The sequence below is a fragment of the Marmota flaviventris genome, chromosome 2 (genome assembly GCF_047511675.1).
Source record: "Marmota flaviventris isolate mMarFla1 chromosome 2, mMarFla1.hap1, whole genome shotgun sequence".
Taxonomy (NCBI): Eukaryota; Metazoa; Chordata; class Mammalia; order Rodentia; family Sciuridae; genus Marmota; species Marmota flaviventris.
The window spans coordinates 99,540,321-99,558,425 of record NC_092499.1 but is presented as its reverse complement, the minus strand read 5'-3'; the positions used below and the strand labels follow the sequence as shown (position 1 = coordinate 99,558,425).

The 18,105-nt window shown below is 44.2% G+C and overlaps 1 protein-coding gene across 1 annotated transcript in view; it reads left to right on the top strand.

Moving 5' to 3' along the window:
• Gnb5 (G protein subunit beta 5) overlaps positions 1-18,105 on the top strand; it is a 40,968-nt gene that overhangs the window by 11,663 nt on the left and 11,200 nt on the right. Inside the window, exons 2-6 of the mRNA XM_027926001.3 lie at positions 994-1,130; positions 4,258-4,299; positions 6,780-6,856; positions 11,473-11,605; positions 16,134-16,277. Of these exons, the coding sequence (XP_027781802.1) occupies positions 994-1,130; positions 4,258-4,299; positions 6,780-6,856; positions 11,473-11,605; positions 16,134-16,277 (533 nt within the window). The remainder of the gene's footprint in view (positions 1-993; positions 1,131-4,257; positions 4,300-6,779; positions 6,857-11,472; positions 11,606-16,133; positions 16,278-18,105) is intronic.

The window sequence follows — 18,105 nt, the reverse complement described above, 5'->3', positions numbered from 1 at the left end:
CTGACTTCTCACTGACCCAAAAGGGAGGGGCACCCTCGACTGCTGCCCATGGCAGCAGAACCCGTGCTCCCTGCAGATCTCAGTTTCCTCACCTGTGTGATGAAAGGCCTGGGCTTGCTGGCCCCTGTGATTCTTCTGCCCCTGTGAACTTGTCTCTCTCTCTCTTAGACTCATCAGTCATAGCCTCTCTCTAAGCCCTAGGAAGCTCTCCCTGGGTCTCAGGATGTGGTCCAAGGCCATGGGAAGCTGACTTTGGGAGCTTCGTCCCTGGTGTAGGTGGTGACATAGGGAGAGGATGTGTTCAGACTTTTAGGCCATTACATTGTTCTCTCTGAGGACTCCAAGATTTGCAGTAAACTCACAGGTGCGCCTTCTGCTGACAGCTTGCTTGGTGGTCCTCCCCTTCATTCTTGCTGCAGCACCTACCATATGCCAAGCCTGTGCTAGACACGAGGATCAGTTAGACATGGTGCCTCTGTCAGGCAGCAAGGTGCACAGGATGGCCCTAATGGGACAATTTTTATAAGGTCAGCTTTCCTTGTGAGTATAAAGTGATAATCAAATGACCAGAAGTCCCCATCTGGCTACCAGTGAGTCCTATGAACTTGTATGATTCAAAGAGCCTCTGTGAGCCTCCACCTCCTTGCCTGTTAAATGGGGATAGCAGTCTCCACTGCCTGCCTGCCCACCTCTCAGAGCCAAGGCCCTTAAGTGGGAGGATTCTATAGAGTGCTCTACAAATATGGCGTCTTGTTAATCCCTCAATATGCACCTATTTGAAGTGCTTTGGAAAACCTTAAACACAAAGAGAGCATGACTGTATTATCCATACCCAGAACTGACCTTAGAAGGGAGTATTGCAAAGGCAAAATGTGTAGAATAGGACGATCAAGCTGTGACACAGATGATGCACAGCATCCTCACCCCCGCAAAGCCAGTGTCATCGCTGAGTTAGCTCGGGGCTCAAGATTGATTGTGGCATTGTCATTCCAGTGCACCAGGTGGCAGAGCGGGTGGAGGCCCTGGGCCAGTTTGTCATGAAGACCAGAAGGACCCTCAAAGGCCATGGGAACAAAGTTCTCTGCATGGACTGGTGCAAAGATAAGAGGAGGATCGTGAGCTCCTCACAGGTACGTTGCACTTGGTGAGTGACCTGAGCAGCCTTCTGCTTTTGTAGCTAAGAGAAAGCAGAGCTGTCCTTTTCAAAAGCCATCTTCTGATCTTTATGGGGGGCTTATTCTCCAAAGGACATGATTTATCAGAAAGAATTCTCTTGCACACTATAGAACTTCACTTGTTTGGGTAGATTTGAAATTGGTAATAGTTGGAACATTGTAGATTGTATTTGACTTCTTTCATGAGCCATTTAAGATTATTTCTATCTGAACATGTTACAAGGTCCTATTTGTGAGCAAATGCAGTTTTGAAAGTCTTTTTCACCCCCGAATCAAGGACATAAGTGATTGAGATTCCACCAATACTTTCTTTAATTTTAAGAGTTTATCAATTCTTATATCTTAATAAAGTAAAGATGTGTGTTTGGAAATTATTGTTTTTTTCATTTTTATTTTTTGTAGTTTATATATTTTGTTTTACAACTTATCAATTTATAATCTATTTCTGCATAACTAATTACCTCAAGATTTAGCAACTGTTTTAACAGCAGATATTTATTATTACAGTTTCTAAGAATCAAGCATCCAGGTGTTGATTCTGGTTAGGGCCTCTCACAAGGTTGCTGTGAAGACATTGATGAGGCTGCAGTTAGCTGACCCCTTAACTGAGGTGCAGACTCACTTCCAAGATGCATTGCTCACATGGCTGGCTATTGACCAGAGGCCTCCATTCCTTCCCATGTGAACCTATCTGTAGTTCTACTCAAAACATAAATAGTCTGTTCCAGAACAAGTGACCCAGGAGAGGGAAACAGGGGCAGAGCCATGCTCTCTTTTATGACCTAGCCTTAGGATGACATTCCATCCGTATAATGTATTCTGTGGTTCACACAGAACAGGCCTGATATGAGGAAGAGGATTCTGTTAGGGAGTGTGAACATCATCACCTGGGATGATGGGGAGGTGCTTGGAGGCTGGCTCCCACAGTTTAGTAACCTTTACATCTGTTTTTTTTTAACCCGTTTTTATGTTATATGTATTACACATAAAACTGTAAACTGAAGTTCAATAAGATATTCCATAAATAAGATTTTTATGGTCAGTGTAGGTTTTCTGTCACCCCTGGCTTTTGCTCAGCTTTTTTAAAAGAAGATTTATTTTTTCTTAATAATTTGTAAGTATAAAAATTACATATCCTAGATTATCCACAAGCTGTAACATTTATGTCAGCCTAAAATTGGATAGGACAGTTATTTCCATATATTATCTACAAACCTAACATGTTACATTTACCTGCTTTGTATTTTTGACAATAATAAATTTATCACTTAGGCATATTAAAGAAGCCCTGAAAAATAGAACAAGAAGGTTTTCTTCCCACTGCCTTGTCCCAACCATTATTATTATTTTGCAGCATTTCTTTCTAACCTTTCTTTTTTCTCAAATGTTTATTTTCACAAAGTGATTATCCAGATGTACATGGTGCTACCTAGCTAGCTCTTTGGATTTTTAAATCCTTACAAGCATATGGAATACCAGCTTTTCTATGGCTCATGCACCACCTATTGCAGGTGGGAAGGCCAGGGCCACAATAGCACAGGCCCGCACGTCCTCCTCTGCTGCAGAGAGGTAGGAGGAGGGGCGTGTGGGTGTGGGGAGGAAACTGGAAAATTCAGGAAAGCTCTGCAACAGACTGACTCATTAGCAACTTTCTCCCTTAAAAGGCAGGAGATTAGTCACCCTGATGGGGTAGGATTAGGGTTTGTGGTGGAAGGCACAATCTCTCCAGGGATATAGGCCCCTGGTATATAAATCTGTGCTCATGGAGGGGACCACATTTAGTTTAATGAAATTCCAGAGCACACAGGGAGATCAATGGGCTGGGAGGGGGAGGAAGCCATGGACATGGGAAGTGAGGTGACATCAGTACTCTCCTCCACAACAGTCTGTGGAGGCTCTAGGCACGGAGGACTGAGACACAGAAGGCTTAGCTGAGCTACCCACACTTTGTGTTTGGCCATTTAGTCAGAATTCAGACCAGAAGAACCACTGCACTTAGGGATCCTGAAAGGCCCCAAATGACCAACTTTGACTTAGCTTCAAGGTTCCTCAACCACACACCTTAATCCAGAAATTTTCCATCAGATCATGTGAAGCAAGAAGCTACATTCCTTTAGAAATCAGACCTTGCCTCTGCCTGTAGGTGGCATTTTCTTCTGATTTCCCCCAAGCTCATTCAGCAGATTTGGCTCCAAATGCTTGAGTGATTCAAAAATTGAGCCTGCCACAGAGAGCACAGATTTACCATCCCTGAGGATGTGCAGGAACACCATGCACTTAAGGAGGCCAACTTGTCCACCCTCTTCCACTATCTGTCATGATCTGGGCAGGTGGATGCTTGTAGGGGGCAGGACTCATAGATTTACCTCCAGTGGGTTTATACTACAAATAGACGGCAAGGTGGTCATGCCCTACACCCCCAGCATGGGTACCAGCAGTCACAAGGAAAGTAACCATATTGTTTGTGAAATCAGTAGCCCACAGCTCCCCTGACAGGGGGTGCTCTTTGTTCACTGAACAACTGCCCAAAGGGCTCCCCATTGTTATAGGAACATATTGCACATTGTTCTGGGTGTGAAATCTCAGAGTGGGGAGCTCTGCTGTCCTTGGGCACCTGGAGAAGTGGACCGCAGGGAACATGAACTTCAAGGAAATGGGAGAAGGGATGAAGTATTGGAGATAATGTAGAGATTTGTTGTTTACCTGTCAGGCACCTAAAGGTAATTTTAAATTTTTACTCCCCTAACTTTTGGACATTTAGAATAGGGGGGAATGACAGCTATACCAACAGCTTGTGTAGGTTGATCAGCAGTATAGAAGAAGCATCTGAGCCTTGCTTTCTGTACTCAGGTTGATTCAGAGAATGTAGGGTTGAAAACTGGGCCTTTCTCCCAGCTTGGGAAGTTCAGCCTCTCCCCACCTCCATTTTTTTCATGAGTAGGTTGGCGGGTCTCGATTACCAGGTACTTGCACCAGCTTTCCACTTCACTGTCCCGCTGGACGCAGCTTGACACGGACTTCTCAGCAGTTACCTGAGAGAACTTGTTGCCAGCCCCTGAACTGTTTTCTCTTTTCCCTCCAGGATGGGAAGGTGATCGTGTGGGACTCCTTCACCACCAACAAGGTGAGGCCTCCTTCCCAGGCACATCAGGGAATCTCAGTATCCTGCCTGGTTTGAAGGTGCTCTATCCTGATCCTCCACCAGGGCCCCACTGCGAGTGACCACTCAGCCTCTAGACGTGGAAGCCCAGGGAAAGCCCAGCCACATTTGAGCAGCTCAGCCAGCCCAGAGCAGCATTTGTTCCTCTCTCGAGAACTCCCTCACCCTGAGAAGAACATGTAGTTACTATAGAGGGCACTACTGCTAAAGTGGGAATGGGCATAGCACAGAAAACTGCCACATTCACATGTCCCACTGCATTTTACTATTTTTCTTCCAAGTAATGACGGGAAGTACCAAAATCCTCCATCATTTCTTCCCCTTGTACCTTGGGCCAGACTCCACAGCAGTGGAAATGAACAGATGGAAAGCTGAGGCTGCTGTGGGACTGAACTGAACCATCATGTGATACTGTGGAATCTGGTCTGGGCACACATGCCTAAAATTAGGTCTAGATTTAGACTTAACATATAGGCTGAGCTCTCTGCGTAGGCATTTGCATGCCTGTATCATACAGCATTTGCAGTAGGAGAACTGTGTATTAAATATGGGTTCCAATATTTATTTGGAAAGGAGATCTTCCTCTTAGCCATATAAGAAAAGGAGACCTATAGCTCCTGATACAGGGGCAGCTGAATAGCATCCATGCTCCCCATCATTGATTGTGTTAGTAAATGTCATGGTAAGCAGCTATTACATGATCTAATCCAGTGAGGGACCAGAACCATTTTGAAGAACAGAGTCCTTAATGGTCAGGCTCCTGGAGAATAATAAAAAGAGCAATCTAAACGGGCTTTCTTACACATCACCTCCTTGCAAGCCACAGCCTCTCCTGGCGTCTGTCAGCATCTTCTGCACCATGGGGTGCAATCATTTCTATTTGCACCTTAGGCATAGGGCACTGGGCTGATTTCTGGGAGCTTCAGGGATGCTGTGTGGCTGCTTAGAGAATATAGCCATTACTGGTAAGCAAAAGGGCCCTGGCCCTGTGCGAAAGCGGCCAGTTCAGCTCCATTCATTGGAGGGTGTGGGTTATTCTTAGCATCTGAAAGGCTGCAAGACTGTGACAATAGGATTTTGGCAGGCAGTATTGGAGTCTGTGTTTCCCCACAGAAACATGGAGATTCACAACAGAAAAGAACACCTGGCCTCTAATGTCCATTGGGAATCATCTAGTCCCATCCCTCGCTTCATAGGCAGACAACGTGAGACAAGCAGGAAAAATGTCCATTACACATGGGGTTGCATATGTTGTTACTGTCAAAACCAGGACCAATATCCTGTGCTCCTTGGAATTAAGATCATGACTCGAGTGTCCAAGCGATATGGTTTTTATTGTTTGCTTATCTGCATGCAGGAAGACATAGTGACTGGGCCACCAGGCAGAAGCCAGGGATGTTCTGCTTAGTTTTTATTTTTTTAAAAAATATATATTTATTTTAGTTGTAAATGGACCTTTATTTTCATTTATATATGGTACTGAGACTTGAACCCAGGGCCTCACACATGCTAGGCAAGTGTTTTACCACTGAACCACAAACCCAGCCCCGTCTGCTTAGTTCTTAATGCTTCCATTTACAGGTTCTCTGTGATCCATGCATACAGCCCAAGATTACCCTCCTCCTCCTGTCACCCCCATGCATGTACCCCTCTCCAGAAATGGTTTCAGGACCTATAGTGAGCAGAGACTTATGCTTACTCACCAATAAGCAAATTTCTGCATGGAAAATGGAAATCAGAGTTAGTAAGGTAAAATACTTACCTGAAAGGAGATGCAGATACATACTCAGATTCAAAGAAAAGGAACCCCAGTAGTCAAGCAGAAGAACAAAGGGAATGTAACATTAAGAAGTAAAATATTGGTCTGGGGATATAGCTCAGTTGGTAGAGTGCTTGCCTCACATGCACAACATCCTAGGTTCAATCCCCAGCACCACCACCAAAATAATGAATAAAAATAAAATATTACCAGGCATGCCGACATATACCTGTAATCCCATCTATTTAGAGATTGAGTCAGAAGGATCACAAGTTCCAGGCCAGTCTCCACCACTTAGAAAGGCCGTAAGACCCTGTCTCAAAATAAAAAACAAAGTTCTAAGTTCTGGGAATGTTGTTCAGTAGTTAAGCAATCCCTCAGTTCAGTTCCTGGTACCAAAATTTTTTAAAAAAAGAGTAAAATATTAATACTTAGAAAGAAGTAAACATATTAATATTAATATTTTTTTCTAGTTGAGATTTTTTACTTTTAGAATATAGGACATAGTTTAGTTGATGATAGGAGGCTGAGACCCTTCGTCAGTCCCAAGCCCACCTTTGTCCTACAGCTCTCCCCTTTGAGACTGTGAGGTGACTCAGTGGGAACTCTTTTGTAAAAGTTAAATGTTAAGACCTGTGCAGAAGAGCCTGTCGCTCACTCTGGAATGATGCATGCTGTGTTTCAGGAGCACGCGGTCACTATGCCCTGCACGTGGGTGATGGCGTGTGCTTACGCCCCGTCAGGATGTGCCATAGCTTGCGGGTAAGCTTTTCAGATTTCCAGTCAGTCACAAAATACTTTTCTATTGGCAAAAACAAGCAAACAAATGAGAATTTATAAGTTTTGTTACTACTTGTTAACAATGGGTTAAATCCTTCCCTGAACTTTATCAAAGAAGAACCCACAAAACTCTCTTTCATGATGATTCTCACTGCACATTGACAAAAGTGTAAGTCCAGACCTGTCCCCTGTCCTCTCAACTGCTGTTGGTGGGACTGTGAATTGGTGCAAACATTTTGGAAAGCAGGTTGGTGGTATATTTCAAATGCCTTGAAAAATTTGTAAGCTTTGCTGCAGTGACCACATTGAGTAATTCGTTTGAAAAGAATGACCCAAAATGTACAAAAGCCATGCAAACAATGACATTTATTTAGCATTTTTTAAATAAATAAATAAATAAGAAAGGAAACAATATATTCATCAAAAAATGAGTGAATTGTGGCATATGAATTGATTGAAATATTATACAGCAGTAAAAAGAGAAGTTCTCAATTACAGTGTGTGAAAAGAATATCAAGGTTACTAGGAAAATTGTGCCTTATTCTCCTCTCTCCTGGAGCTCAGTTTTACATGGCTAGAATTGAAACATACATAATTTCCTGTCCTGTGTTAAACAATTCTGGAACCATTCAAAATGCTTCTCTCAGCCATATTTGAAAAAAGAGACAAAGTAAAGACTGGGATGAACTGTAGCCATTGTGATAGTAGTTCATTCTGGATGATGAGACTATGGGAAATTTTTCTCTTCTTGATAATATTTTCTACTTTTAGGTTTTTTTTAATAAGCATATGTTATTTTTATAATCAGAAAAAAAAGGCATTTTAAAAAGGAAAACTCAGGGCCCCTAGAAAAACTTTTGTCACCCAGCCAGAGTCATACCAACCATCTTCACCAGTGTCCGCTCCCTTTGTGCAGCTGTCTTGGGGACGTCTTCTCACTCTTTCCTTCCAAGTGCCAAGACCACATGTGTCCCTAGAGCTCATACATGCGTATTTCATATTTTCTAACTTTTTAATTCACAAAAGTATGTCATGTCTCCATTTTATAGCTGGGTGCTCATTTATATAAAATTCATCCCATTTTCTTTCTAAAAGAATATGACGTGGCTACAAAAAATAGACATATATGTGCCAAATACATGCCACATTTAGAGAGAGAGGGAGAGAGAAGCAGCCAGAGGAGTTCTGTTGGCTGTACAGTTAGGAGGCACAGACCCCACAAGGCTGTCCTCACTGCAGGTGCCGACCACAAATTCAGAGGTCCCCACAACCACCCTCAGGCTTTAAGGCGCTGTACTTCCTGTCTTAGCTTTATCACAGCAGGGTAGAAACCAGACCATCCAAAGGGACAGGGTGTAGGGTAGAGTCTGGGAAGGGTGAGCTTCCAATCATCCTCTCCCCAGGGCCTCTTCTCTTGGCCACAGTGTGGTAGTATCCACAGAAGATCCCCAGCTGGTGCAGCTCACTTAGGCCTTCTGTGTCCCAGGTTATTGGGGCTTGATGACATTGCCTGCATGAGTCTCCAGTTCTGCAGTTCCTCTTGGGGTTGGAACTGACATATCCCAAAGCTCTCATCATAAATCACCTATGAGATTGCTTAGTAGCCAAAGCCCCTCAGGCAAACAAAGACATTTACCGGGCAGGACGTTCCAGGGGCCCAGACATCACCTCCCAGGAGCAAAGGAAAAAAATTCTCTTAGGTCAGGTCAGTTCTTCACCACTTAGTAGGTATAATAAATACAGTTTAAAAATCCTAGAGTAATGTTTCTAATTGGGTATGTATTTTGGCAAATGCCTATAGTTGTATAGGTCACATAATTCTTTAGTGTTTGATATTGAAATATTAGGTATCAGGTCTAAATTTTAGAAAGAATATACTGGGTAAAAATATATTGGGTAGATTCTTTTGTAATTTACAATGCAGATAATAATAGAATGAACAATGTCTTCAATAATAGTTTGAAAAGTGAAGCTGTAGGCTATTATTATGACCCTCACTAAGTGGAACCCAGTGAAAGGATTTCGATGAGGGCAGGGGGACAGGAGGGAAGGATTGTGAAAGGCCCTGGTACATAGCTTCCTGGTGCCTTACACTGGTACATAAACAGTTCAGAGAGAGCTCACAGGTGCCCTAATCTGAGTCATCTGATTCCCTGGCCCTGGCCAATGGGGATGGTCAGTACCTGTACTGCTACCTCGCCGATCGCTCAGAGAAGGAAAACAGAGGAAAGTGTGCATATTTGTGAAAGCATTTTTTTTAATTGGGGATGGATGGGAGAGCAACAGACTAAACTGGGAAATACTGAATCCTCAGTGTAGGCAAAAGGACTGTCTCCCCCTCCCCCAGACCTTCCTTAGAACTACCATGAGCAACTGTGGTGAAGTTTCTGGTGGCAAATCTAACATAATATTCCCTGACTATGGCATCCTCACAAGTCCACCCCTATGCCATGTTTTATAAAACAACCAAGATCACAAAATTAGTTGGGTGCTAAAGCAGAGATTCAATACCAAGTGCATTACTCTGCAAAACTCTGCTTCTCTTAGCGATGCAAATAACCTTAAGTATTAAGTGTTCCAACAAAGCTACAGAGAAATTATTATGAGACTTCAGGCTGGGGAAGACACGTCCCCAACTGAAGGTTCAGGTGAGAACATTGCCCCATGGCGCACTTGCTTATCACCACAGCCTACTGCAAATCATTCTCAACCGCACCATCTGTGAACAAGCTTGCCAGAGCAGATTGCTAATAATAAACCACCCAAGCATACAGCTCCACCTCTAGAAAGGTAGAGGGTTCCCTGAGCTTCCCCAGAGCCTCAGAAAGAGTGACCCCATGCTTGTTCCCTACTGAAGGGAAACAGGGATCCTTGGTTAAAGGCTGATGTTAGGTCTGGTGCAGAAAAATAATAAACCTAGGATATTTTCCTGTTCCAGAAAGTAGGAAAGAGCTGGGAATGTAACTCAGTAGTAGAGCATGTGTTTAACATCCGGTAGGTTCAATCCCTAGCACAAGAAAGAAGAGTAGGAGAGAAGGGAGAGGAAGGGAGGAAAGGTTCAAGGACCAATTGAGGGTCATTTAAAAAAAAAAAAAAAAAAAAGAGCTGACTTGACTCCAAATTTGGGACGATTTGAAATAATTATTTAAATGAAATAACAATAGTAATGGATCACAACACAAGGAGAAAAGAAGTCTGTAGGTGCTCAGTGATACTGGGGAGGCAATTCTTCCTTCCAGAAACAAACCAGCTGATAAATGCAAAAGGCATTATCAAATCAGAAGGTCACCATTTTGTATCCCTACAGTAATATTTGATTCAAGCAAGGCTGATCACACTAAGCCATTGTATGAAAGGCTTTGGGGGAAGAGGATATTTTCATGGTCTCAAAATACCACACCACAGATTATTACTTGTGATCAACTAATGACCTTTACTTTGGAGAGGAAGGTGGAGGCCCACCTTCACTAAGTAGTCAAAGTAAGCATCACCAATCTTAGAACAACAGGTATCACAAGATTTTTGAAGTGAAGCAATAAGAGAGAAGTACCCAACATCACCTTTACATTATTATTTCCAAAAATATTATACAGGTTGAATTTCCCTAATCTGGAAATATGAAGTCCACAGTACCCCAAAATCTGAAACATAATACCACAAGTAGAAAAATTCTACCTCTGTTGGCTGGTATGTTTCTGGAAGGAGGAATCTCCTCTCCCAGTGTTACTGTACACCTATAGACTTTTTTCTCCTTGTGTTGTGATCTGTTACTATTGTTATTTCAGGTCACAGTCTACACATAGGTACACTAAAAGTATTGTATAGAGTTACCTTCAGGCTATGTGTATAATGTGTACATAAAACACAGAGACCTTGATGTTTAGACCTGGGTCCCCTCCCCAGAATTTTTGAAATATGCAAATATTTCAAAAGTTAAATTTTGAAACACTTCTGGTCCTAAGCATTTTGGCTAAGGGTCTCTCAGCCTGTGCTTGAGTAACCAATGTGACAAATCCAGAGTGTGTGACCTTCTATAAAATAGTTGACCTAAGATCTCCTGTCATGAGCAAAACATAAAGGTAGTATGTTCTAGATTAAAAGATCTTAAACAATTATAACAACTGAATGTAAGATGTGAACCTTCATTGGATTCTGGATCCTGAGGACAACTGAGGAAGATTGAATATGGATGACTTATTACATAATGTTATGGAATTTTTGTTAATTTTTCCAGATGTGATAAAGATGTAGTAGATATATAGGAGAGCATTATAATTTTTAGGAGATGTAAATTTGCAAATTGATGTATTTAGAAATAAGAAGTCATGTCTGTAGTTTGCATTCCCAGGGTTCAGAATTTGCTCCCACAAACATGACAAAATATTACTTAATGAATGTAGGTGAAGGATTCTGATATAAGGTTTTTTGTTTTGTTTCAGTTTTACTGCAGGTTTGAAAATCTTAAAAGTAAAAGTTGGGGGGAAGGTTACAGTGTGTGATACTGCTAAGGAAAAGGTTGTGTGAGTGTATACAAAAAAGACAGTACACATATCCTGTTCATCTGCGTTCACCCTGATGCTTGTTTCCCTCTGTGCTAGTGGTTTGGATAATAAGTGCTCTGTGTACCCATTGACATTTGACAAAAATGAGAACATGGCTGCCAAAAAGAAGTCTGTAGCTATGCATACCAACTACCTGTCGGCCTGCAGCTTCACCAACTCTGACATGCAGGTAAGTAGGCAGGGAATCTTCTGGGGCGGTGGGACTTGCTGTCTTCTGGTCTGAATGGAGTTTTTAGGGCACTTACTTGTGTAAAACTTGGCTGAGCTTCAGGGTGGTGCTCCTCACACATCTCATATCCAACTTTACATTCCTGTTTTAACAACTGCAAAATCTAAATGCTTCTGATATTAAATTTGTGCCCTACTTTCAATAAACCACAGCAAAAGCAATACAACCCTAAAACTTACACTGTTTTCCTTAGCAAGTTGTAAAAAGCCTTCCATAGTTTGTTTTTTCACACTTACTCAGCAATCCTGCCTAAGTGCCTACCACCCTGTTGACAGATACCACCTGACTCTGGGGCAGAAAGCTCAGAGCCAGAAGGCATCACAAACGTGCCCTGCCTGTGAGAAGGGATGGCTGCCACCTCAGGCCGCCACAGTGTGTGAGGGAGCCCATGGGAAGAAAGCAGCCCTAGAGGCTGTCAGTGGCAGAGCCCAGGGATGGGCCCTATAGAAGGAACCATTGTAGGTGTGAGTCAGATTTGGGTTGTTTAAGGAGAGTCCATAGGCTGCTCTGGCTTCAGCTGGTTGATGTCAGGAGAGAGGTGAGGCTGGAGGTAGGGAGTCCAGGTATCTGTAACTATTCAGTCACTGGTGGAAGGAATGTCCACACTTGGGGTGCCACCACAGACCTGCGCAGTAGGGGGCATTGCAACCAGCAATGGCCATAGCTAAATGTCCTTGAGCCTGAGGGTCAGCCAAAGCAACACAGGACATTTAGTCTGGCTAAAGAGAGGCTCTGAGGGATTCAAGATCAGTGGGTTGAAACCATCTGAGGTCCCTCTGGTGAAGACCCATCCCCTTCACTCTGTTGTCACAGGTGCTGGCAGTAGGAGCTAAGGGGACGCCTGTGTCAGAAAGTACTTTCTAACCTGCAGCTAGTGGAGATGGAGGGAAGTCCCTGCTGCCTTCCTCTAGGGGGCAAGCCCAGGGGGCAATGCAGGGGCTAGGTCTTAGCTCCCTGGTGTTCTAGATAGTGATGCCAGGTAAGATTTTTACTTCTGTGTCATTTGTTTTTCTCACTACAGGTAAGGATGATAGTAAATTCTTCCCACCTAAGGTTTTCTGAAGATTAAGTGAGATAATTTATATAAAATAACATAGTTCTTGGTAAATATCAATAAATATTACCTGATATTATTTCAGTAATATTACACAAAGCGTTATGGGTGATTCATGGTTTGGTACCACTGAACTAATGAGTCTTATAGCTGTCTTCCATGTCTAGGATCTAGGATGATAAACAAAAACTAAAGTGGCTGCTATGACTCCACATTCCATAACAAACAAGTGACAATGAGTTTAGGATTTGGTATAGTGCATTTGTCTGAATAAATATTTGGAATTTTTTAAAATTTATTTTTGTTTACATTATAATTAAAATCACACAAAAATTAAAACAAAAAAATTCCCTATTAAGAATTTACTTTGGGGCTGGGGATGTGGCTCAAGAGGTAGCGCGCTCGCCTGGCATGTGTGCGGCCTGGGTTCGATCCTCAGCACCACATACAAACAAAGATGTTGTGTCTGCCGAAAACAAAAATAAATAAATAAATAAATAATAAAAAAAAAGAATTTACTTTGGATGTTTAAAAACTCTTTCTTTGGTGAAAGAGTATGGTATAAAAATCTCTCAAAGAGCTAGGCTGGGGTAATCATTTAAAGCAGATTATTTGGAACTAGTGTCCCATAAAAAGTCATGTTATTGACCCTTTACAAGTGTTAGGACAGGAAAAGACTGGAGCATCCACTAGTGGGTGTGGGCCAGGAGAGACTGAAGGGATCTGGAGCACATTTCAAAACACTGGTACCCAAATTAAGATTTATTTCAAGGGTTGGAGATGTAGCTCAGTGGTAGAGCACTTGCCTAGTATGCATGGGGCCCTGGTTTCAATCCCTAGTACCAGGGATGGAAAATTTAAAAAAAAAAAAAAAAAAAAAAAAAAAAATATATATATATATATATATATATATGTATATATATATATATATATATGTATATATATATGGCTGAGGTTGTGGTTCAGTGGTAGCACGCTTGCCTAGCACACATGAGGCACTGGGTTCAATTCTTAGCACCACATACAAACAAAGAAAATAAAGGTCCATCAACAACAAAAAAAAAATTTTAATAAATAAATTATATATATATATTTGGTTCAAGTCTAAGGGTTCATGAGCTACGTTTACCAACCTAAGTCACCTTGTTGAATGTGCACAGGCCTCCCAAGGGATGTCAGGGCCAGAGGCAGCGCTGAGCACAGGTGCAGGGGCTTTGCAGCCTTGGAGATCCCCTGAATTTGAATGCTGCCCCTGAGTGGGGCCTCAGCGGCTTTGCCCAGGAGGCAGGTGAGCTGGGGAGGAACCTCAGAGTATCCTCTCCTGGCTTCAGGGAGATCCTGGCCTCCCCAGACTCTCCATCAGGAAACCCAAGCCAACACAGTGTAGTAAGGCCAGGGTGGGAACAGATTCCCCTCCTTGTAATCTGTCCAATCCCTACCAAAAAAACAAACAACAACAACAAAAAAAACACTTAAATGATAGATCTAATATATAAGAAGGGACAAGAGAAAGGGGAAGGAGGGGAGAGGAGGGAGAACTCACCAGTCCTGGAAATTAGCAGAGGGATGGGAACAGTGAGTGCATCAGCTTTGACAGCCCTGGAGGGGCTATGTCCCTGTGTCCTTCCCTTGGCCCTCAGTAGCCACCCACACCTCACCTTGACCCTGTGGGGCAGCCAGAGGTGAGGAGTAGGAGGCTCTGCTCTCAGGACTTAACTGTGGTGATCGCCTATTCTGCTGCATACAAAGAAGGCTCCAGGGCTCTGTGATGTAACCAGCAGGACCTAAGTGGGCCATGAGCCCTGAGTCCCTACCAGCTTTCTCCCAACCTCAGGAGGCTGTGCTCAGCCACAGCCCAAGCCTCCCATGCACTGGCAGTGGTGACAACCAGAACTCCACCTCCACCCAGGCCTTTCCCTGGCACCAGGGCTCCCCTGAACTCTGGCCATCCTCTGTGCTTGGCAGCTGCACAGAGGCCACTTGGGTGGCTGCACTGGCCTCCAGCAGACTTCCTGGAAGGTGCCTTTCTCTTGCTTTCTGCTAGAAGCTTCCACAGCTACTCACCTACAGTCTGAGGTCCTCAGTCTGGTGCAGCTCATCTTCTTTCAGAGCGGACCTTCGCCTCCTGGGTCACCCTTCCCTCCCATTCTCTCGGTCTGGCCAGCTGTCACTCCTGTAAGGCCACTTAAGACATTGTCCCTGGGTCAGGGCTCTTCAGGTACTGCCTGCATCTCAGCACTTCTCACATGGCTGCCAGTGATCATTGCATTGTCTGGTGATGATTTCAGCCCCCAGGCAACCATCAGGAAAACATGTTGTCAAGCAGAGCTGAGTTTATTAGACCCCTGCAGTTAGGGAGCACTTCAGCTCCATCACATCTGTTGTATCTCAAATGGGGTTATCAGGGGAGGGTTCTCCCCATGTTTCAGGGTCCAGGCTGATGGGAAACTTGTTTAAGATATGATAGCTGTGGACTGGTGAGCACAGTGAAGGTCTTGGAGTCTTGATGAGCACATGGTTAGTCTTGATAAGGAAGTCTGTTTGGTTCACAGTCTTTTCTTCCAGGAGCAGGTATTCCTAGAGCAAGCATCCAGGTCCTTTTAATGGTCTTAGTTTTGTCTAGCATAGTAACAAAACAATGCCTGGTCCTCAAGTTAACACAGAAAAGGGAATTATGTTGGTTCCATTCTCACTGCCAGTCTTGTTAAATCAAGTTCTGGGAAAACAGATACCATCACAGGATCTTTCTGCAAGTCCTAATGCCCCAGCACAAGGCCCAGACATCATCAGCACGTAGCAAATGTTTACTGAACCTGTGTGTGCATGAGTGTCCTCCAGCACGTGTCAGCGATCCTGGGGAGCTTCTAGAGCCACATCCTGCTCTGGCAGAAGCAGCAGCAGGAGAATGCACCTGACAAACAGCTGCCTAGGTCCTTGTTGCTCTACGTACAGTTCAGGGACCAGCCACAACCTCACCAAGAGTGTAGGAGAAATATGGGCTCTTAAGCCCCACTCCAGACTTCTTAGATCAGCAAGCAGACCAGTGGTTTGTGAGTACCTCTGAGAATCACTTTAGTGTCTGGCCTGCACAATAGTGGTATCTGTTTGACAGGTTTCCATAGAGCACCTCCTACATGCAGCCAGCGGTGGAGCCCTGTAGGTACCACAGTGGGGCCACTGGCATTTTGAGGAAAACAGGCACAGATATCTATGATTCAATGACTGTGCTGGTGCCAGAGACCTTCCTACAAGAGAGATTTCTGTGCTTGCATCTAGATCCACCAAGGAGTGTGTGTATGTTTGTGTCTGTGTCTGTCTGTCTGTCTAAGGAGGCTGCTTGGACAGACTCCTGGAGAATTTTAAGCCTCTGATGAACTTCCCCCAACACTCTCCCTTGTCCTTTTCTGCTGACAGATCCTGACAGCCAGTGGCGACGGCACATGCGCCCTATGGGATGTGGAGAGCGGGCAGCTGCTGCAGAGCTTCCATGGGCACGGGGCTGATGTCCTCTGCTTGGATTTGGCCCCCTCAGAAACCGGAAACACCTTTGTGTCTGGGGTAAAGACCCAAGGAAAATCTTTATGGTCCTTTGTCCATTAGGGAGGCCTGTGGTGGCAGTTCTTATGCATTCATGGAACCGGACTTGCTCCTTCCGTAGAAGGAGCTGCAGGAAGAGTCCTCAGCTCCCTACACCACCCCAGCTCCTACCACAATGGCAACACTGACTCCAGGCCCCCTCTGTTCTGCTGCTGACATTCAGCCATCTAAAGAAAGATCTGGAATGTTCTCCCATGTAAATGATTCAACTCAAGGTGCATATCTGCCATACAGTATTAGCACTAGAGATGAGGTACCACACAGGTGCAATGGCTACTGAGGTGAGGTGGCACAGAGATGTGCTCAGAACTTCAGAGCTGTCGAAAACTCTTCCAGCCCCGTGTCTATTGGCCACCGACCCCCTCCCGCTCCAGAGTACAGGGACCAGAGTATTTGAGGGCTCAGAGTTGAAAGATAAGGCCACATAACACAGTGCAGCATTAGACTAGGAATTAGGCTACCTGGCTCCTGGATTCACTACCTGATTTCAAATATCTTCACCTATAAATGTATCATAATATGCAATAGAACTACCCCCCACTTCCTCGAAACATTACCAGCAGTGGATGGAAGAGTTCATGCTGTGTTGTGCTGAGGCATTTCTGTGGCAGCCCAGGAAAAGGTCAGAACAGAGCTGGCCAACCTGACCCCCAGTCCTGACTCACCTCACTTAGAAGACAGTGGTGAGTGAGGACAGTGACACACAGTATGTCCCATGACTTTTGCTCCTGAGAGACATAAGGTTCTTTGCTTTAGGCTGCCTATGCCTCAGCCCTGGGAATCATTGGCATGGACCCTGGTTTTCTTCATGGGTATTTGACCATCTGTAGGTTTTATCCCATTGTGATTATATAACTGTGTTTATCACTGCTCAACTATACAGGGTTTTTGTTTTAATTATCATTATTACTGAAGACTATATTATCTTTTAGAGCACTGGACTCCATTTGATTTATTGTCCACTAAAGATGTGAAGACACTCCTGATTTTACTGTCCTCATCTCAGCAACACTAGGAGTGCTGCACCCCAGCAGGTCTCCCCGAGATAGCCCCTATGCTGCTTCATTGAACCCTTTGCTCTGCGTTGAAGCCGCAACTTGGACATCAAGTTTAAACCATTGCTTCTGTTTGACTGTTGAGGGTCTGCATTTTACCACTTAAGCTTGGTAACAGGATTGCTCTGCAGGAATTTATCAAATTGTTCCCAGAATCCTGATAGCATGGTGTGAAAAGGCTCATTTTATGATCCTCTGTGTGGTGCCTTTCCAAGTGCTGAGGTGGAAGCCCAGCAGGTGCCTCTTCTAAATTGATGGCAGGTCCAAGATTAAGCTCTTGTTTGCCAATTCCCAGCCCAGCATGCTGCTGAGCTGCAGGTGGCCCAAGGGCACCTCAGACAGAGCTGGTACTTTTGCTGCTCAGATTTAGCCCTGCTGACCCACTCATTAGTGTCACAGCAGAGAGAACCCACCATGCACCACCGTCTGCCTGCCTTGTCCTCTGGGCTTACAGAAAAAGGGAAGGGGAAATGAAGGGCAGGGAAATGCCCAGAAGGAGGGTGAGAAGGAGGCTCTGGAGAGTCACCTCCATTCAGAAATGTGGGAAAGAAGAAAACATGCTAACAGGGAAAGCTGGGTGCCCCCCTGCCTTGCTCCTTCCCATTCTAAGACCTAGTGTAACTTTCTCAGGGTTTATTGGTTGAGAAAAGTAGCTATTCTCAGAAAAAAATGTCTTGGGACTCCTGCTCTGTCTATAGACAGTCCTTGCAGTGCCATAACTCTGAGTAATTTTG